The sequence below is a fragment of the Diorhabda carinulata genome, chromosome X (genome assembly GCF_026250575.1).
Source record: "Diorhabda carinulata isolate Delta chromosome X, icDioCari1.1, whole genome shotgun sequence".
In the NCBI taxonomy this organism is placed as follows: domain Eukaryota; kingdom Metazoa; phylum Arthropoda; class Insecta; order Coleoptera; family Chrysomelidae; genus Diorhabda; species Diorhabda carinulata.
In genome coordinates this window covers 17,705,420-17,729,213 of record NC_079472.1, presented here as the reverse complement: position 1 = coordinate 17,729,213, position 23,794 = coordinate 17,705,420, and the positions used below count along the sequence as shown (strand labels likewise).

The window sequence follows — 23,794 nt, the reverse complement described above, 5'->3', positions numbered from 1 at the left end:
TAATTTCTGTACGCAATCTTTCAAGTAAACGTCGAAAAGTGACATAATAGGTGACAAGACGAAAGTACCGTTACTATAAAAGTACCGACCGCGGTTCCTAACCGGTAATCCTTACCTTTTATTAGTAAGTTGCCGTTGAGATTATGAAGTAGGTATTTCTTCTCAAAAAACTGGATTTGTACCTTGTTTCGTTTGTGTAAATACTGCAAAACTAATATTGACTAATTTCAAGAGAGTCTTTGACCTGTTAAAATATTCAAGCTGTTAAAACACAGGAAATAATAATATAAAAGATAAATAACCAAAAATAACTGTACGTGCTAACTGCAAAATTGAAAGGCGAAATCAATTTTATTATTGAAAACATTTAAATATTAATTAGAAGAAGTAGAAATCTAGCTAGTCTTAGAAATTGGTCTATAAACTGAAGGAACTGAAAGGTTTATCAATATTAAATCATTTGATTGATAAGGCAGATAATAGCAAGCACAAGTTATCGAAGACCGATGTTTATGACAAAGCTCAAAAGGTAGATTTGAGCAAAACCAATTATTGGGGCAACCTACACGGGCTGAGACAGGCAAAGACTCTTCTGGGAAACTATAACCAGAATACACACCTAAAGACGGTAGACTTAGCAGATAATCGGCTTGTAAATTAGATCTCAGTATTTTGATACAAGTTCAAGTTATGTAGATCTATAATTTCACCAAGCAAGTTGAAAAAGGACTCTGTTAAGGATAATTTCAATATTTTTTTTCAAAAATTCACTTCTTGTTATTAGTATTTACAACTATAAAGTCAGTATTTCCGAAATTTCGACTTATTGATCTATGTATTTATAATAGGTACATCAGTTCAAGTTGTGTAGATCTAGAACTTCGAAATTCATTTCGACTGATGGATATTTTTATGTTGTTACATATATAGATTATATAAAATTATTTAATTTCTTATTTCCTAGACCTTGTGAAATATTGATGCATCTAAATATTCTTGATTTTACGTATCTTCTGTTTCAATAATAGTTTTTTTTAATAATGATACAATTTGACGTTTCGGCATTTCTTCAAGTCTTTATCAAAATATGACATTGACACTGACATTTTGATTAATATAAATACGCAAATTGTCAGTGTCAATGTCATATTTTGATAAAGACTTGAAGGAATGCCGAAACGTCAAATTTTATTATTCCAAATTATTAAAAAAAACTATTATTGAAACCTAAAATCAAGAACATTTAGATGTATTAATATATAAAATTTTACCAAAAATATTCACAGTTAAGGGTGCTTCTAATTATTTTTCTCAAAAACTAAACACTTTTTTCTCATTTAATATATCTAAGGTAGAACCGGTGCAGATATTCATCCTGATCATACTCTGAGTAGATAAATTCGTTATCAAAACTTAGTGATAGTAAATTAATCAATTATTTTAGTACGTTTGTCGATTGTAGGCCAGATTCAACCATTATTTTGACATTTCAATGGAAAAACACATTGTTAAAGCTGTCTATTTGTTAATTGATATTTCCACACTTTGTAACTTAATCTAAAAAGTGCGATCATCACTTAATGGAAGCCGAATAACTTTTTTTTAATAATACTATGTTGCCATATAATCAAACCTCTATTAATATTACGTAGTTAATCATAGGCGATAGAGGAATAATAAGTTGATTTTACAGTTAGACGAATATCAAGATGTTTCGTAACTTTTAAATTGAAATTATTTTTTATAAATTGTCTTCGGCTGTTGGCGGTTATGTCGATTTCATTAACGATAGCCCTGTTATTTAAAAATATTTGCCCGGTATCTGATTAAGAAACGTAACTCGCTTTATCTCGAAAAATGTTCTACGTATATCTTAGGGGAAAAAAACTTCAAATAAAAATTACTAGATATAATTTTTAAGTATAAATGCAAAGATATGGTACTATGAAATGTATATTCATATTATTGAATAAAAAATTAATAATTTGCACCGCTATAAATTGTTCTGACAAAAGTTGGTTTATTTGGAAGAGAAAATTCCATGCTCAATATTTTAATGTATCATCTTTTTCTGGAAACTTATATCCAAAGATGCCATTTTTTATTTTATTCTTGGTATTTTTGATACATCCATTAAGGAGCAGAAAATTCTAGACAATCATTGTTATAACGAGTCTCAGTATAAATTTCCTCATCAACAAACCTTCTCCCGCGAAATTTAATTATTCATGTTCATTCTTTGACATTCAAACTATAGACTAAGGAATTGGCACTTTGTCCCTATTTAAGATACTCCTACATCTAGCAATTTTAATGCTCTCAAATGCATCCAACGATGTATTATTGGATACATTTTTTAACAATTTTATTGATTTGATGATTGGCAATCCGTCCATATTTCAAATGAGCTACGTGCTCTTTAAGCCGGACAATAACGAATCTCTTAGTCTGCCCAATATACTTACTGTCACCATCACTGTCACAGCTTATTGCATATATACCAATCTTTTCGAAATTTAGTATTTTATTCTTAGGATTGCCCAACAATTGTTTGTTGGGTTTATGTATTGCTGTATAAATATAAACCAATTTGAAACCCTCTCTGCTAAATATTCCTTCCAAATCTTTTGTATAAAGAGGATTGAAAGGTATCAGAGCAAATTTTTCTTGTTTTTCACATTGAATTTGAAAAAAATGAGTTTCACATAGATATTTCTTAAACCTATGACGATTGATTAACATTAATACAGCTACATCCTCAATGAAGGACTTTTCCTTATTGTATCTTTCGATGGTGAGTGGAAAGTGGATTAATCGATGTACCAGAAAATGGAGATTGGCCATCTTATGTTGGATACAATGAAAAGAATCAGCCGGGATGTACCTGCACGTAGCGGTGTTTTTCCTAAATACATCAAATTCTAAGCTATTACTATTCCTAATTACTAAAGTATCTGAAACTGTCCATTATTATTCTTTTCATACGTGAACTTTATAGATATTTTTAGTTGAGTTCGAAAATGAATTCGTCTACGTTTGCCTTCTTCATATTGAATATGGCGAAAATATAATCCACTGACAAGTGTCCAATGTCATAAGTCTACAAGTGTAACGTGATTTATATGTATAAGATTCACTTCAGAAGAAAAATTTTTCTCTTAAATATACTCTAGAATGTGGAATGGCTTTAATCGCCAGAGATCTTCGTCTGGAGTTCCTTCGCGTTTCACACTTCGAGAGAATGTGGATTAAGGTGCAACAAAATCTGCTTGCCGCATTATCTGGTGAATCTAGGGTCTTCAGATGTCTTATTGAGACGATAGTCCCCGGATAGAACTCCTCTTATTCGTAGATTGTTATTACTTAGATTCATACATTCAGCAAATCTACTCTGGTTATAATTTCCCAGAAGGCTTCATTTCCAATGCTTTTTCCATTATTCTGTAGCTGATACCACAGAAGGGTCTCATGTGCTTGTCTGCCCTCGCTTTAGCGAATCCATTATAGGGTAATTTCATTTTTCTTGCCTAGATCCCAAACGAATTTGGATTTTATGATCTTGGAGCTTTAAGCTCTAATAGCTGCTTGACTATCGGTCAGGATGATGATCTCCTGTTTCCAGTACTATGTGGAGAGATGGAAGATCTAGAATTACTTCTAGTGCAGCTGTTTGGCAAGATTTTATGGCTACAGCTGCACATAAGCAAGCCAGTCTTTGTAACTTTGAGAGATTGTTCCTCGTGGTACTCAGACTACATCTAGTACCTCAAACTCTCTAAGATAGAAAGTGATATAAGATTGATTTTAGCTGAAGAAACTCAGAAACCAAAAAAAACAGTACAAATTACTCTTTTTCAACTAAGTAAATTGATGCTAGTAACTCTCACGACAACGCTGTGGCATACTTCCGAGTCCTTCATGTAATTTTAGTCTAACTTCTCCTACTCAGTCAATCACACATTTTGCAGTTGCTGGCTTTAAATCTGTAAATATTTGCCCCCACACGTTCAATAGAGTCTGGGCTGCGTGCAGGTCAGTCTAAAACTACAATAAATATCCCTTAAAGATCTGGTTTAGTATTCCAGCGACGTAGGGCATGCGTTATCTAAAATCTTTTTAATATATCTATGAGTAATTAATGTTTGTTGAATTTACAAGAAAAACACTTCCCACCATCGCTTCAATAAACAAATATTCTTCGATCTGAAGTATATAAAATCTGGAATCGACCCCAATCATGAACATTTCAGTTCGTATGTTCTCATGCAAATCGTAACCAAGCCGCACGCTATTCTCTGATCAATAAATGAGCAATGTCAGCTACTCTCTACAGTGAGAAGTACTGACATCACCCACTCTTTTCAATTGGATTATATTGACAATATACTAGAATGGTAAACGCATAATACAGAAAATTGGTATAAATAAGTTGGCTGCTATGGGTGAACAAATTGCTACACATTGAGGAAAACATTAATAGCAAGCTGGAATGAGACAAAAAGATTATAGAAGTACTTAAGAAGAATGTCTATACTACACAAAGTGTTAACAGTATTACAAATATTACTATTATTCTAAGGCGATGTTCGATATGGTTTTTATCTTTTTAAGTGCACTTATTAAATCTCTGCCTTCTTTAAAAGACATTATCTCTAATTGTAAACCTTTTTAGGAAAACCAAATCTTTTATTCAAATAAAAATTTGTAGCTAGTTTGGTTACATTTAGTTGTGGATCTGCAAATTCCCTTTCAAATAATACTAAAATTGTCAAAATCGTTACAAAAGTTGTAGTTTTGTATTAACTAATTAGTTTACCCACTCACCCCTACCAGTTATTATAATAGAAATAAGTTGAAGTATTGTAGCAAACTTGCGAGAGGTAATGTGCAAAGAATATGAATAATAAATTTTTTCACCACCACTAAGCGTTTATTAGAAAAATAACGATTTTGAAATTCAATACAACTGTACCATGGTTCAATAAATTGCTTTTGTTCTTTTATTCTCAACTGCAATCTCTATTTTCGCCCTAAATTAATAATAAAATACCAAATAATGAAGATATTTGAATAAATTATCCGAATAATTTTTGTACTTTACGCATCTGCATATGTAAATTTGTAGCATTCAGTAACACCCACAAATACTACAAATAACATCCCCATCTTGATATATGTGATGAAATTAGAAGTAATATTGAGATTTTAATCCCGTATAATGACTTTCAAGTAGAGGAGAGTTTGAAAGAAAAATAATTGTAATTTCACGTGGTTATAATTATTATTTTCTATATTTTGTTAACATATGTACCAGTTCGTAGTCAAGTTTAGAGAGAAAGTGTTGATTACGTCAATGATTTTGCAAGTTTCAAGAACTCTTGGACAGTTGTGGGTAAACTGGACTTGTTCTTGAACTGGTACATCATCAATTCACACACTAGATTTTTATCTATCAAAGAATTTTTATTTCTATTAAAAAAATATGAATACAATAATAATATAATATAATAATGAGTTTTCAATGTATATAAGATCATTTCTCTGTATATACAGTGTCTCCAACTATTATTTATTTATCCGTGAATTTGTTATTTTTTTCGTATTTTGTTTTAGTTTATTGTCAATTTCGTACTAAAATGATGATACATTTTCTTTTTGAACTCCCCAGAACATCCGTCTTTTTTAAATATATCTTATCATCATCACAACTTTTACCAGGCATCTTTATTCGTTTAATAGTTTCGTCTATTCCTTCTTCTGCAAAATATTCTATCCCTTCAACATTTACTCCAACTGTTTCGTCGTTTGTATTCTAATCATTCTTTATTTTTCTCATTGTTCTTTTTTCACGATCTTCTATCAGATTCATTTTTGATTCTTTCTGTTCTAAGATGTCTAAAAAGTTTTTATTTTCAATCAGTTCAAGGATTATGCTTTCATTCTTCCATTGCGATGATTACTTTTCAACTTTGTGATCTTTTATTCATCATCTTCAATATCATTTTGTTCTAAACCTTCTCTTTCTACTCAGAGTTGTCTTCCACAATTTCCTCATTCTATCATCGTGTATCCAATGCTGGTCTTCCACTCAGAGTCGTTCGAGGATTTGTTTTCTTGGTAGGTAACTTCTCATACAATCCAATTCTGGTGTTGTTCTCTTTTGCTCTGTCATTGTTAATATCTTTATTATACTTTGAAATAATCTGTTTTGGTTTTGTTTCCACTTGGAAAATATTCTACGGTAATCCAAGGAGTACTTTTATGGCTTGTCTCCCTCGTGCACTTTTTTTTATTTCTTCGCAAATATTTTTTGTTTTCTTTGTCTATAACTGCTTGTTTTGTTTCTATTTTTAGAATTTGTTATGATTCCTGTTAATGGAATTTCATTAATTTCATCAAATATTAACACTTTCAATTATAAAAAGACTAAAACCCATTATCAAAAAGAGAAAAGTTATTTTCATCATCAGTCTTTCATTAAAGAAGGGAATATATAAACTTACAACTAAAAAAATCTCTGGAGAAGAAGATATTGTGCTCGGTATATAGTTCAGGTTTTGGATAGAGTCTATTATCAAAAATTAACGTCTACCTAAGAAATACAGCTTGCAACTAAAATCTTATAATAGTTACGAAGATAATATTTAGATCTTAGTCTGCCTGGTGTATCACGAAGCAGTGCTTCTTTGTTCCAACTGAAGTATTTTCCGCAGACACCATGTTTTGAAGGGTAGAATATCTTGATTATGATTTTTAAGCAAACCGATGATATAGAAAAAGGTATGAGGCCACTGAGAACTAATGGCAACAACTATGGAGGTGTGCATGATCAAACGATATTTCAATAATATAAGTTACCAAAATAGGGTATTTAAGATTGTTGTTGTGAGTAATAAACAGACACGGGGACCTGTGAAATGGAGCTAGGCATATTGCAAAGAAGCATAATTAAGAACGACTCCACGACCACGATAACATCAAGGCCGTTGAATCAATATGAAATAGTGGGAAACAGTACAGAGTTCAAAATATAATACAAAATGTGCTGGCTGAGAAAGAACAAAACTGTGATAATACCAGTGGGTCAAACATTTTGTTAGTTGGAGTATTATAATCGTTCTCAAACATAACATCAATCTAGCACTTGAAGGAATTCACTTTGTTAATTTCAAATAATTTACCACGTACTTCGCCGCTGTATAAATTAGAGGAAAACCTATGCAAAAATTATTCTGTGAATTAATGACCAAAATTTCGAAATAATTTATCAAACAATTAACACAAATTATATAACTCTTCATACATCCATTAACAAATAATGGGGGACAAGCCGTTGGGAATTTACAAAAGAATTAGGGTGTACCTGACCTCTACATGCCTTTTTAGGGTTCTATTAAAATAGCATTTAGCATTGTTTTAACTGTATTAACGTTTCCATTGTCATATTTTCATGTGGGATGTGTGGGAAGATATAGAAGGACACCATTTACTTTCAATCATTCCCATAAGAGATGTTAATTGGTTGTTTATCTACTACTGGTTCCGGGAGAATAACGGTCCTTTTTTATGAAGTTTTTTTATAGATAAATATTTACTTTGTAAATTAACAGCATTTAGCTTATCGCCTATTGGAATATAAAATAGAAGGTAAGGCTTGAACAACATATCATTAATGTTATTTGAGTAATGTAAAGAAATCTGATTCTAAAATAATGATTTGATCTTAAACGTGTGGCTTTTAGTTAAAGATTGATCAGAAAATTTTTTGTAGCTGATTCAATTCAACACTAAAACAAATAAAAAATATTTGCTTGTTATATGTGGCCAATTCTCGACGTACAATTGTTGTATGTGTTAGAGTTTGATCCACGAGGTTTCGATTTTCGAGAAAATTTACAAACAGCGTTTCTTGCGATGCCCGACGATGTTCTATTCGTTTCCTATGTGTTTATTCAATATTTGTGGCGTTAGCTATTACAACAATTAGCATTTTATGTAATATTTAATGACAATATTTGAGCAGTTCATCAGAACTCGTACGATATTCACACTTGTTTGTTAAGGTTCATGAAACTATCTATAACCTAAAAAGTAGATTGTATAAACTACATTTGCTTTATATTGTATTAAAAATTGCATCAATATGAATTTTATAGGATATTATGCATTTTTATTGTAATATAACGACCATGGAAATATTTAATTTTGGAATAAAATTCCTAAAAAATATTCATACATTGCAATAGAAATTATGCAGTTCGTCCATGCATGCATCAGTGAAAGGTCACACTTTGAGGTTATGTTATACGATGAAACATGCTGTAATTTCTATATTTACGTTATTTTGAAAATTGGAAATCAAATATTCATTCCAAGATCAACTACTGCATATAGAATAACCACTTGTAGTACTAAGTGAAGAAATTGGTAGGAAAATTTGAGATTTAACCAATCAATTGCTGACTGAGCACTGAGCAGATGAATCAATATCAGTTCTAGGAATTCAAATGATCGCCATGATGATTTAAGCCAATATTGTACTTAGTTTGTTGTCTCAGCTTTAGGAAACGTTTTTCTCGTTTTTCTCGACTGATAAGAAACAGAAAATTTATTGCTGACATTTTATTTATATACTTATTCTTTGTACGTTTTCATTTATTAGTATACATAATATAAAAAATTATAAGTTGATCAAAACAATCTGTAACTCAAAATTCTTTAACTCTTGTACGAAATTCGACAAGTCGTCTAATTTAACATAATTTCTATGATTAGTATTCATTTTGCTGATACGGATTTGATAGCTAGGATCCCATGTAAGAGATGCACACTCTATTTTTTTAAAAACTACTCAATTGAAATGTATAGATAAGGTTTTAGACACGTTATTACTGTCCAATGTCAAGGTTAATTTTAATGAAAAAGGTTTACAGAACAAAAAATCGACACCTACTTGACAGATTTACAATTCCAATCAATCCTATTCTTGGTACCAATACGCAAGGTTAAAAATAAATACAATGGGTGTGCCGAGCATGTTCAGTTTTCATAGAAATTCATTTCACAAGTCTTTTTGTTACAAAATTCGAAACGGGTTTAAATTATTAATAAGAAAATGACTTTTTTTCTCAGTAAAAAAATTTATTTCTCTTCCAAACTATACGCACTAATCATAGACCGCTTCCCACCAAGTCATTTTATACATTCGAAGTGAAAATTTAATTCAACTATGTTCGAAGATATCCAAACATTCGTTTCGACATTTTAATGCGAGCGAGCTTTCGATCAGTATCAACCAGTCGCGGCGCCTACCTTGCAGTTGTAGCTTTTTCATATCTTTTCGTGCAAAATGTTACGTGCAGGTCGATTTAGCATTTTTTGAGTCTATAAACTACCAAGATACCTTATTTTTATTCGTCATCAAATAAAAAAAATTTCTTAGTATTCCTACAACTTATTGAGACTATTTCATGAATAAACTAAATATGTTATTGCTTAGGGTTTTAATAAACTAACAATGGAATTTGAAATTACTGTTAGTAAAATTGGTATTTTTGAGGAAATCGATAACTTTTGGTTATTAAAAACTCAACGATGTCATCATAAATTTTGTTGCGAGACACTGTACATAAAAATCATTCTCTTATGTGAATAATTACATTACAAAATATCAATCGACACTCAGGATTATTCGAAAAGTACTACAAATTAATTTCATTCAGTCTTCCCACACTGTATGATTAGTAATGTTCATAATTTGTAAATTATCCTATTATAAATATTAAGAAAATAAAGTTTACTATAAAAATGTTTTTGTTTTTGTAAGAGACAATCCGTTTTAATAAATGTGATATAATATATTCTTAAGACATAAAGTTGCGTTTTTCTACAACAATGTTTCTAAGTCATAGATAGTTATTAATTTATAGAGATTTCAATTTTTTTATGTGTCATAAAGTTTGAAACATTGTTGATAGATGGCGGTAGCTACGCCGTTTGCATTAATACTTGAATCAAACCAAAGCCTCTTATTTTCAAACAAACATCAGTAACATATCGATATAAAGAGGGGAAGGTTTTAATTTTTTTCCAAAAACATTAATGTTACAAATAATATCCTCAAATTCAAAGAATGTTATCTTGTTGGTAAGGGATAGTTTGTTCTATACTAGTCTTTGTATTCGACAAACAACAATATTTACGTGAATAGAATAAATGTGTATAATGAGGTTAAAGTAAATTTGGCACACATATATTTTCTCATACATAATCTCTAAGAATTAAAACAATATATGCAGTAAGTCAAGTATGAAGAATGAATAGTGTTTTATCTAGAATGTTCCCAAGATTTCTCATTTTTGTATACGTTTCCAGCGATACAATAATTTATTTTCAATATATGAAAGTACAAAATATATAAATGTGTACATTTTCAACAATTAAATTATTATAAACCTCTCATATTTTCATATATATGTGAAAAAGTAGTTTTCAGTGTGAAAATGTCAAGTCTAACTAGTGTTTGAATCAGGTTTATATTAAAGCGGTTTTGACGCAAAACGAGTTACGAAAATAACAGTCCACCATATCATTAATAAGAATTTTAATTGTTTAAATTGTATTTTCTCATATTTTCAAACTGAAGTATTACTTAATAATCTCTTTTTAATAATGAATTCACTAATAACTACCTCTTGATATCGAAATATAAAAAATCTGATAATTGTATTGTATTTTCTAATATTTTTGAGGAAAACCAGTATATTATTTTAAAGATAATCACAATTAATATGTATGACCCCCTGAGCCTCTATTGATATCAAAATTATGATAGCAGTCCACCGTCTCTGTTGAAAGAAATCGCCAAAATATGATATTTCAGTATCATAAATCTAAATTTTATTTATTTTATCGTATTTTTGATAAACAATAATCAAAATTTATTCTTCTAGCTGCTCATTCATGTCGAAATTACTTGGTGGTTTTTTTAATAATAAATAATTTACTGATCTAATTCTATATTGATTTCGAAATTTTTGAAATGTGATCAAATTTTCCCTTATTTTTGAGTGAATGAGCTACTTAATGAAATGTTTGTACGAAAATAATTAAAATTCACTCTTCTAACTGCCTAACGATTTTGAATAGTATTTTCCTGTTTTTTTTGAGAAAAAAATTACTTGGTAATACATTTTCAAAAAGAATTTTCGAGATAATCATTTTTTAACTATATTTGCCTATATTTTTGAGTATATTATTTGAATGTATTTCTCTACTTTTTTTGAGAAAAAACACTACTTGGTGGAAACGTTTTCAAAGTAATAAAATATTTGTCCATATTTGACTAGAAAAACTACTTGATAATATCTTTTTGAAAATAATGATAAAAATTTATAATTCTAGCTCAAAATTGTATTATTTGGATATATTTTCTTTTTAAAAAAACAACTACTTGGTAAAATCGTTTTTTAAAATATAAACATACTAATTTAATTGCTTATTAATTCAAAAATTTTCAAAATATAATAATATTTTTCATTCAACTTTTTCATTCAACAAAATAGTATCTTGTTTATTTTTTTAAAAATCATTTTCAAAATCAATCCATCCAAATGTCTTTTGCTAACAAAATTTTAGTTTTACCCTCAAATTCTTCAAAGAAAACATATAATTGGAAAGTTACTTATCGAACTGCCTATTGATATCAAAATTTCCAAAATCGTGATATTTGTACAGGTGTTTCCCACATTTTTGTAAAAAAGCAGAACTTTTTTATATTTTTGGAAATAATCAAAATAAAATCAACCAAATGCTTTTTGGTATCAGAATTTTGTTTATGCCCTCTAATTCTTCAAAAAAAACATATAAATATAAAGTAACTCATCTAACTGCCTATTGATATAAAAATTTCCAGAATCGTAATATTTGTACAGGGTTTTCCCACATTTTTGTAGAAAAGGACAACTTTTTTATTTTTTTGAGAAATAATAATCAAAATCAATTCATCCAAATGCCTTTTGCTAACAAAATTTTTGTGTAACCCTTTAATTCTTCAAAAAAAAACATATAAATGAAAAGTTGTTCATCTAACTGCCGAAGCATTGTTCCAAAAAATATTAGTAAATTGGTGAAAAAATGTAGCAGGATATCGGGTTAGAAAGGAGTCAAGGATAAACACTTTCGAATCGCGCACTGCAAAATAATATATCTTCTAACAGATGTTTGCAAAATTATCCTGCAGGACGAAAATTCTCACAAAGCACAACACAAAAAAAGGTCCTTACAGCACTCCCGATTGAAGTTCCAAAGCACTGTCACTGTTAGTTTCAGAGCAGGAAGGGTAAGATGTGTTTGTGAACCAGGGGGTTGGTTATTATCATTATTATATTTTTTTTTTCAATAAAAAACTTACCAGTAGCCATGGCAGTTCGGGCCAGGGCATAAGAGGCCCTATCACTCCACGATGTCGTGTTTGGGCGCGATTTGCTACTCACGGTAAAGTCTTGAGTTAGACTGAGCTTACGTTCGGCGTTCAGCGTCTTGAGTTGTTCACGGCCATGAAAGGTTGCTTTGGATTGGTTAGCGTTCTTATGTGAGAATGCCGCGAAGTCACTTGCTCGGATACACTGATAAAAATCCGGTGTGCAAATACGGTGTCGCGGCTTTTAATTCAATAAGAAGTGGTGTTTAGTCACGGGGTGATAATGGGATTCGTTTTTGAATAATTATCTTCTTTTTGATCAATTGGAAAGGTTACTTTGAAATTAATAATTGGATATTCACGAGAAAAATAATAAATAAATTTATGAAATAAGGACTTAATTGAGTTTCATATATTGAATAGATGATATATCAAATAGATAATGATTGGTCTATGACGTAGAACTCATTTTAAGGGTTTTTCAATAAAATTTTTACAAATTTATTAGGGTTACTATTCTACCGTCTCGTTGTACTCTCCAAGAAAATTCTCCCTTTGTATAACTATTGAGTCTCCAAGAAAGTACTACATATTATAAATTTTCAAAAAATTGTCTATATAACTATTTACATTTATTTCGAATGTTGAGTAACTGCTCTACCCTCTTATTGTAGTCTCCGAAAAAATGCTCCTTTCTCATGGACTAATCATAGAATATTTGAGAAAAAAATGAACTAAATATCTTGAAATAAATTGGTATTTAGCACACTAGTCACCATACACCCCCTAAGATTATGTAACAATATCTTCAATTAACCTACATATTTTTATTTATGAAATAATGATTATGGGATTTCCCGAAGTTCTGCTCAAATTTTTTTAATTCTCCGTCATATCTTCAGAATATACGGTTTCGTTTCAAATTTTACCAAAAACATTCCAAAATTTCTCTGAAAACGGAATAATCAATTCTGCAAAATCGTCCTTTGCACAATGACCAGTTTTTTCACTCCTTATATATCCACATCTCGTCGAAACTTATTTCGAGCAGTAACGGTGTAGTTTGTAAGGTTGTTAAAGTGTTGGTTTCCACACGGAGATCGTAGGTTAGAATCCTGTGTCGAACCAAATTCTTATCAAATAAGCCCCTTTCTCTTAGTTCAAATAATAAAACAAACAAGCTCACAAACAATCAAACCCACATAAAGGTGAAGCTAATAAACTGGTGCTAATAAAATGTTTCAAAATGTTGCTTCCAGATTTCATACAATTCCATCATCGTTGCCAGCTGATGAAATTCATTATAAACTAATGTAGTCTCAAATCCTTGAATAAAGAGCTTATTTAAATGCATCAATTCGCACTAGCACTTCACTTCACTTCATTATATTTTAAAAAGTTCTCTATTTGTAATTGCAGCGTTGTAGCGACGGATCGAATAGAGATTCGAAGGGTATATTTTGAGTAGGGCAAGGAAATGTTTATTTATAGGAATTGGACCTGATATAGGAGCTGCTCCTCTGCAGGGCTGGGGTTGTGATGATTGTTATATGATTGAGATGAAAAAAGAGGGAAAATGGACAACCAAATGGCTCCAAAAAGACGAAAACAGAGCTCTAGCATAAGTAAATAAAAGTAAGCAATAAAACAAAGTAAAAATGACTTTTTCTTGTTTTGGGTATGTAGTAATTTTTTTGTTTGATTTTGTTTGTTTGTTTTTTGGTTTTTTGAAATTTTTAGTTTTTTTGTTTATTTTTTATCGGAAAGCGGGTAATTGAGGGCGCGCGGGTATAGCTGCCACTGTATTATTTCCTATCGTCGTTGTATAGCCAAAATAACAAACTACAGACACAAAAACATCAATATTACCAGGGTACCTTAAGCGGCATCCGAAGAAAAACGTATCCATCTTATAACCAATTGCAATAGAGATTATAGTTTCAAAAACATCAAGAAATGAGATCTAGTACTGTTTTTACTCTATACTCAATAAACTTAAAATACTAAAGTCTTTAGAACTTGAACTTTATTAAGATTAAAATCCTACGAACTATTTAATAATTTTGTCAAAAAATGTATTAGCGTTTCTTCCATAATTTGTAGCGAGTAATTTTAAAAAATTATTAGCAAATAGAGATCTAACGAAATTCAGTAACTGGAGGTATTCTTGTTGTAACTTTGGACCATGATGACAAATAACAACCTATCTATTTTCAATTTTGAAGAAATATGACGAAATCAAATTTAGTTTCAGCAATGAACCAATTGACATAGCCTTGACGATATAATCACAATTTTGAAACAATAAGACTATTTAATTGTCACAGCTTAAGAATGGAAAGAAAGCATAATATTTAACCTAAATTTATCAAGTTATTGTTGTTCAATTTTACTGCCACATACACTTATAGGTAAAGGACTGTCATCAAGATACTTCTCCTCAAGCGATCACAAATACGTATATACATATAATTCATGTCAATTTGGACATGAGAAAACGAAAACGATGTTGACTTCATAAACCGAATTCTTACTATGGATGAGACTTAGGTACATTTCTTCGATCCAGAAACAGAGAAACAATCGATGAAATGGCGACACTCTGGTTCTCCAAGACCTAAAAAGTTTCATGTCCAAAAATCTGCCGGAAAAGTTCTTGCTTCAGTTTATTGGGATTGCCATGGAGTAATCATGATTGATTTTTTGGATAAGGGTAGAACAATAACTGAATATTACTATTCGATATTACTATCTTTTCCCAAAAAATTTAAAAGGTCGTAAATTTTCTTCAAAAGAGGAGGTAATAAAAGCTGTGGAGGTCTGGTTTGCAGAACAAAAAATAATATTTTCTTAAAGGTCTAGAGACGTTGCAGGTTCTCTGTAATAAATGTATCCAATTAAGAAGAAAATATAACCTGCGGGACTATGTAATTCATCATTTGATAATTGGTATAAATGAAATAGTTCATTTTTTGAATTACGAAAATTCTCTTAAGAAAATTGTACCTATAATGCCACAGATTTTAAATAACAAGAACATACTGTCCAGAAATAGTTAATTCAAAAGACTTTGGTAGGAACACAAACCAAGAAAAATCTCTAAATAAAGAATCATGACGTTATTTAAGAATGTCTCATTTACGTGCCATCAAAACAGATTTGAATGATGTCGATTATACACTATCCGACACTATTTTTGCTTATAGTTTGCGTGATAGACAACAAATAAAAGCAATTCGATCGATTTTGATATTTATATTTTTGAGTAGATATATATGTCGTAGGTCAATATACAAGTTGGGATTTTAGCTAATATCCCAGGATAATAGGCAGTTGCCTATTCTCCCGGAGTATTAGCTAAATGCCAGATTATTCGCTGAAAAATGACCAAGCGTTTGTTTATTCTACTGGGACTTTAGCTAAAATTCGAATAACAGACTGTTGGGTCTATAGAAAAAAATAGGATAATGAAGTCTTATTTATTTATTTTTTGCATGTCAATCAATCATTTATTGCAACACGTAGAGGCTTGGTGACATTGTGATTTACATTTTATTTTATTTTTAAATCACCGGTTTGTTCCACATTGGTTACCGAACCTTACCTAACAAGTCTGAGCATGAGCTTCAAAAATTTTCTCATAATAATCTTCTACTGGTACAGAGTAAATAACAGCATCTGTTTGTTTGTTTTTTCTTTTTACGATTACGTGACATTCATTTTCGATTTGCAATAGTTCATAGCTGTTCACATAATGATGGTAAGTATTGGATCCAGCTTCTCTGTGTGGAGGACTAGCGAGTAAAATTTGCTTTACTTTGTCTAATTGCTCTTTATCCAATATCCCGCGATTAGCTTTCTGACTATTAAACAATTTGGCTTTTTTCAATAGATATTCTATTATCCGAATTTTAGCTAAAGTCCCAAGAGAATAGACAAACGCTTTGTCAGTTTTCGACGAATAATCTGTTATCTGGCATTTAGCTAATATTCTAGGAGAATAGGCATGCGTGGCGCGCCATCATACAACTGCCTATTGTCCTGGGATAATAACTAAAATCCTAACTATTAACCTACGATATATATAAAAGGATATAGTAATAATAAAAAACTGTAACAATGATTAGATACTAATATAAAAATTTTTTCATCGATGTGACCCACTTTTGCTTTTATTATTTGATACACAATTTTGGCATTCTCTGAAACAATTAGTCAATCGTTTTCCATTCGTTTTTCAAGATATTTCAAAGATGTGCTGACTTCTCCGTCCATTTTGTCCTACAACAACTCAATCTAGTTGGTGGCTGTGACGGCCAAATAATTATTTTTAGTACAACTTCCAATTTTTTCAAACACTCTTCACTGTATAGCTTCGAGGAATGCTTAGAATCGTTATCATGCTAAAAGATAAATTTTTTGTCGATCAGACGCTAGCCAGTACGTACTACATTTTTCTTAATTTTTGTTTCTAGGCTTTTTTTTTCAAAATCGTAAAATAGTAATTTTCTTCACTACAACTATGATTTTTTATAATAAAATTGATTCTTTGATTCATATTTTCATTAGGAATTGAGCCTAAAGCTACAAAATCATTGAAAATATGTTAGAATTCACTTTACATTAGATTTATAGAGTTCGGAGAAGGGCTAAAGAAACATTTATATCAAAAGTAGAATCCTTAACACCAAATCAGCTTTACATCATTTCTACTAAAGACAATGGGAGAATTTGTTTATAACAACATTAATATATAGACTCTGAATATAGTTTCTACATAATTTCCATATTTCTTCTTACCTCATAATAAATTTCGATTTAACTGGATAATTTTTATCGCTTTAAGCAAGTAATTTTAGGTTTGCTACGGTGCATTTTTAATACTAACCAAATATGAAAAAAAAATGTGTCGCATAACTTTTTTTCAGTGTAAATAACTTTCTGCAACTGGCTTATATTCTCTTGTTATGGTCAGCGAGTTTTAGATGCATGGACCATGACTTCGGCATCTATGAGTTAAATAGAATTACAAGAAGTAAATCTTCTAACGAAAGAGGAAAAATTAAAGGATGTTCTGTGATGGTAAATCAACAACTAACGCTTCACTTGCTAATGGAGTTTTACAATGTAACGGTCCTAGGCTTTTAATTTTTTTTTATTTAACAAATTGACTAAATAAATAGTTGTTAATTATTTTTGTGATATTTGTACCAGTAGAATATGACTTTTTACATAGTGATAATTTCTAACAATTCCTTTATGAGACAAAATCAAGCGTTAAAATGAATTTTGTAAGTGTTCAAATTGATACTCATCAATGCAATTACGGCAACGCATGTCAAGCTGTCTGCTAAGAGTTTCAAATTCTTCTTGAATTGCAGTTCGGAGTTCAGGAAAAATGCTTGATCCTCTTGCAAAAATACAGTACTTAAGAAGGCCCCACGTGTAGAAATCACAAGGTGTCAGCTCACATGTACACATAACGACGGATGTTAGCGAGTGTTGGATCATTGTCCATTTGTCCACGTAAATCCTCGATCATTTCCAGATAACTTTGGACCGTCTCGTGACCCTCAAAAAATTACGGACCTACGATATCTCCCGCATGGATATCTGCCGATTTTTCGAGAGCGTTTCCTCTGTATTGAGTAATTTGGGATAAATGTGATCTCAACCCCCGTGGATTATATGAGTAAATAACTAGTGTTTCCTCTATTATTCTGTAGCTGATTTCCAGAGAGATTCAGATCCTACAGAGAGTTTATTCACCACTACGTCCGAAAACCAATTGATAGGAAACTTTCAATATTGGATGCACGGTATATTTAATCAAATATTATATTTTATTTCATTTTATTTTGATAATAGATACCCTTGGGAACCATGGATACCTTGGATACCATGGTTATGTTTATTTTTGCGTTATTACCCCCCTATTTTAAACAGTCTTCTGACCTTTGCGGTAATCAGCAAACAAAAATAAGTGACTAGTGAACTTGGAGGTCTTCATTAGTGAATATTATTTGTTTTGGTTATTTTCATAAATCATTTGATCATCAACTCAATTATCGAACATTTATGATGAAATCATTTGAAATGTTCACAATATACAAAATTGTCCGTATAGTAACTGGAGAAATAATAAAAGAAAATTCAACCTAAAACGTTTCAATAAAATATGTATTCTTACAAATATACGAAGTTTTTCACGATAAATAATCCAAAAAATATTTTATATCAGTATTTTTTGTTCACTCTATTATTAATAACAGATAATTTTCTTTTATTATAAGCAGCATGCTGCTAAAGGGATGGTACCTTTCAAGTTTACTTGTATAAAAAATGTTTGGGTTAAGATTCTTACTAACATTTATTTCACATGAGTGGCTTATGAGGCCTAACGTTAATATCATCATTTCGTGAGGTACTATCGAAATTTCTAATATACACTGCCACCCAAAAGATCTATTGTGGACCCTTTTGCTATCACGACACCGGGGGTGGTTAGTTTCGTTTGCTGATATATCAATCCTTTCAGAACGTTGGGGTTGACTTCAACTACCACATATGTTCTTCTTTTAATGCATACGTGTCAAAGTGTAATGCTCTGGAGTTCCGTAATCTCTAAATCTTGATATAATGTGGATAGAAGTTTAGTCCATTAGAGTGACAATTTCTTGATTATAGATTTAATTTAATATCTTATTAAAAATACCCAAAAAATCTTTTTTGGGTATAGTTTCCCAAGTTTCCCAGAGGTATTTTTACCTGCCTCTGTAGATTCTCGGACTCTGTTTAGAAACCAAATCTAAATTTATTAATCGGAAAATATCTGACAGCAAAACCGAAGGCATTTTTAACAGTCTGACAGGACAAATCCGGTTGGATTTTAATTTCTATTAAAGATTGTAGATTATGTAAGTTGTTTTGAGTTTGAAAAGGACGAAAGTAATAAAAAAAGAAATAATATAAATATCTATTAGTATGAATATCTTTTCACCGCGTACAATATCTTTGTCAAATTTGAAAAAAATATATTTAAATATTTCAAAACAATGAGACGAAATCATTCGAGAGTGTTGGTGATAAAACTTGTTCATTAACGAATTTCATTTGATGTCTATTTTCTTATGAAAACACTGTATATTTGTTGTATACTTTTGATCTTAAATGTAAATATTCATAATTTGTGAAAGTTACAGCTTTTGATTTATTTACCAGTAAAATCTTCTTTATCATCAAATATCCAACCTACATAAAGCTTGGGGAAATTTCTACCTATAGATTTTTAAAGTAAAAGTTTTGTTAATACTTTTTACAGCATTTTCTGACCAAATGAGTTATATTTTATATCTTATAAAGTCTTGGTAACAGGTTTTGCGTCACCTTTCTCGACAGAAACTTCCATTTTCGATTTGTAATTCTGACACGACGACGATGCGACTGCCTGAAAAACATTTAACATGCCAAAAAACATTCAAACAACTATTATAGCTTCATTCACTTATTAAAATTTGTTAAACTATAAGGTCACCTTACTTTATAAGACAGTGTACAAAGGTTGTTTGGAAGTTTTTTAACCTAGTCTCCTTTTAAGCGTATATACTTTTTTCAGCCTCGAACTATCCTTTTAACTTTCCCAAATAATAGTTGTCGTTTTCTCCTCAAATCTTAAAAACGATCGCTTTCACTGTCCGGCAAATATAACCATCTTTGCCTTGTTCGGAGCAGGTTCGCCGTTTGCAATTTACTTTCTTGACTATTTTTTAATTCTAGGAGTGTAATGGTGAATCCAGATTTTATCTAAAAGTATCAATAGACCCAAAATCTGACTTGTCTCGTTTTAATTCCGTCAATAAAGCTTGGGAAACAGTGAGCAAATGCTTAGTTTCTTTGATCTCGCTCAGTTAAATATTCGATTTTCTCCTTTTTACACTTATACGATTGTCAAACAAAATGTCTGAAATTTAAATGCAAAAGCAAATATTTTTCCAGCTTATATGTTGATGAGTGCCATCATCTTCAAGTTAAGGTCGAAAAATTTTTAAACAACCCCCGTATATATACAATTTTTTTTTATTTTCTATGTTCCATCAATCTTCCAAAATTTCATTTCTTTCACCGTTATATTCTAGGTCGTATTTATAATTATGTCTGACTCACAAACATTTTAATTTAATAACATATAATGTTAACAATTACAGTTTATCAATTGATTTCGCCGCTTATTAACTAGTATTAGATGACAAGACAATTTTCGTAAGTCTATATCGTTAATATTAGCCTTTCTTTTATAAAAATCTGAGTGCCTTCCAAGGTTTTGATAATATAGTTATACCTAGAAATGAATTAGGAGATTACGATGTCTGGCTATTAAATAACGAAACTGCTCGCCTAGAGGGCGTCCTAGACGGGTGTGGTAAAAAACGAGTACTGCGTTGGGTATCTAGATATCTTGTCTATGCACGCCCCAAAACACGTTTCCGTTACTATTATAGTATTTGTGCAGTAGCGGTTTGTTGAAACTAACGTGTTTTTTTTCTCGTGCCGAAAACCACGCATGTAGGAAAACAAATTTCTCATTAAATTGAAAAAAACTCTGACTGAGTGCTATAAATTGTTACAAGAGGCCTATGGGGACAATTTTATATCTCGTGCGCGTGTTTTTGAGTGGTGTAAGCGCTTTAGTGAGGTGCGAGAGAGCACTGAAGATGACCAGCGCCCAGGTCGCCCTGTGACTGTTTCAAATCCAAAAACAGTCACCAAAATCAACCAAATTGTGCGGCAGATCATCGAATTAGCATCCGGATGATTGCCGAAGCTCTAAACATCGATAAAGAAACAGTTAGAAAAATTTTACACGAGGACTTACACATGACCTAACCTAACCAAAAGCTCTTGCGTCAACGAGTCTGCTCAGATTTTCTTGTGAGGTTAGAAAAGTTAGAAAAAGATCTGCAAAACTCCTAAGCGCCCTCACCAAAGAAGACTTCCAGCACTGCTTGGATTAATGGAAAAAACTTATAGAAATATGTGTGTGCCGAGGGGAGGAGAGTGTATTGTAGAGGAGCATGTAGAATGTAGAATAGTCTTTATAATAAAACCATTTTTCGTAACCAGTCTCGTTATTTAATAGTCAAATCTCATATACCGCACGCGTAAGTGTTTTCACTCTGTACATCGATATAATTTGATGTAGTAAATTAACTTTAACTCGATGTAGTTCATAGACCCGCAATTGAGATCTACCCACATCCCAAAACGGTTTTTCACAGTATCATTAGATCGTCCTTGGTCCTTGAAACATTAGCCTAAACTTGGTACATTTGATTTTTTTTCATGATCTTCATCAACTCCATTGTAAAACAGAAAACCTTACTTTTCATATTTTTTTTCGTTTTCTTTGACATAATTCAAATAATATTTGACTAAAATTTGTAGTACCTTGATCTTATATACAATATTTTTCAAAACATATCGTATATTTTTTACATTTCAAAGGATAAAAAAACAAACAAAAATTTGGTTTTCCATCCTGCAAAAAAAATTTATTTCGAATAAAAATGATTATTTTCTTGTGTGCGGTCCATAGGACCTTTCTGGGTTCTGGAGGAAGTTTTAGCGCTAAACTTTACCTAGAGCCCAGAGAGATCAAATGGCCGTACACAAACAATATCATTTTCTTCCCTTTTTTCTTTATTTTTCCTTGGGTCCACACCCCATAAGGACACATTTTTGGGACCAAGAGAAAGTTTATCAATTTTGATTGGGGCCCAACGTGTTAATAGGAAGAAAAAGTTACCAAAAGGTTCCGCTAACGGAATAAGGTGTGATGCCAAATAATGTCGTCACCATCTTGGTGTATACGAAAAAAAAGTGTATATCAGATTTTCGGATGAATAACTAGAAAAATAAAAAGAAGTCCAGACTTCTTGACAAACCTGCATTCAACCCGTAGCTTTAAGTTAATTTCTCAATGTGTTTTGAGTTAGCAACCATCTAAACGTGAACCAATGGGAAGGAAATGAGGTGATGAAAAACAACTAGAATTTAGAAACAACAGTTTATTAATACATTACTCTCGACTAGAGTATTGGCTAGAGAAGACGATGGTAGTGCTAGTCTTCCGCACTCACGTCTTCACGTTCTTTGTCTCGCGCCTGAAAAACCAACATGAAATGGAATGACAAGAAGACGAGGCGAATGAAGGGGAGCGAATCTTCAAGATGGAGAGTGTGAATCGGGCAACACAATTTAATATCTTGTACCTTATTAATTTTAGGTAGGGATTTAATAAGAGACTAATTAACAGTTGTTACTTCAAAAAGAAGAGAATATGTAAAAAAGACGTGTACGAAGTAGAAGTATTTCACTGTAGAACTATAATATTTCGTATTATTCAGATGATGTTATTCACATTGACATTTAAAATCATAGACAAGATTTTTTAAATTTTTTTCTAAACGACAATTAATCAAAACAAGCTTCTCGATGCATTTTCAAAGTCAGAACTGGAAAAAAATAACAAGTCACTAGTTTAAAATTAATTAATAGAGATGATATCATACAAATTTTTAAGAAGACTCAATTAAGAAGTGATTTTTATTAAAACTTTTGTGATTGCGACCTCGCGCAATCATATTTAATTTTAAATAAATGATGACAATATGAAAGATTCTGATGAAAACGGTGTCAAGAGTGAATAAGGAAATAAAAAAATTATTCGCGTAAATTGGAACTTCTCCAAATGCCGTTTTTATTCATTTTATTATACGAAACATCTTTTAATTGAACTATTTTATTAGAAATTCTAAGTATTTAGTGACACCTTATATAAAAAGCTAACAGATAAGTATGATGATCAGATAACGAATAAGGGAAATAGCTTTTTTTGACAAGGACATCCGTACCTTCCTTCCAAGTGAGGGCTCAACTTTAGTAACGTAGTAACTTCTAGACCTAGAAGCTGCCCTAAATATTGATGAACCTTGATCTCCTATCAAGGGTCAAAGGTCTGGCTATGAAATAACGAGACTGGTTAGTAAAAAAGATTTTATTATAAAGATTACTCTACATTCGAATGCTCCTCTTCAATATACTCCCATACCCTCGCCACACACCTTTCCATATGTTTTTTCCATTGATCTAAGCAGTGCTGGAAGTCTTCTTTGGTGATGGCTTTTAAGAGCTGTGACGTTTTTGCTTTACCACTTCCATCGACTCAAACCGGGTCCCTTTCAAAACAGATCTTTTTCTAACCTTCCAAGAAAATCTGAGCAGACCTGTTGTCGCAAGAGCTTTTGGTCAGGAGTCAGATGGCACCAACTTCGCGCAGACTTTTGTCATGTGTAATTCCTCGTGTAAAATCCGTTT

At 31.2% G+C, this 23,794-nt stretch overlaps 1 protein-coding gene across 1 annotated transcript in view; it reads right to left on the bottom strand.

Annotated features, from left to right (window-relative positions):
- Nucleotides 1–12,580, bottom strand: part of LOC130900700 (uncharacterized) — a 254,210-nt gene extending 241,630 nt beyond the window's left edge. Inside the window, 1 exon segment of the mRNA XM_057811483.1 lies at nt 12,413–12,580. Coding sequence (XP_057667466.1) covers nt 12,413–12,422 — 10 coding nt within the window. The 5' untranslated portion in view covers nt 12,423–12,580.
- Nucleotides 12,581–23,794: the final 11,214 nt, after the last annotated feature.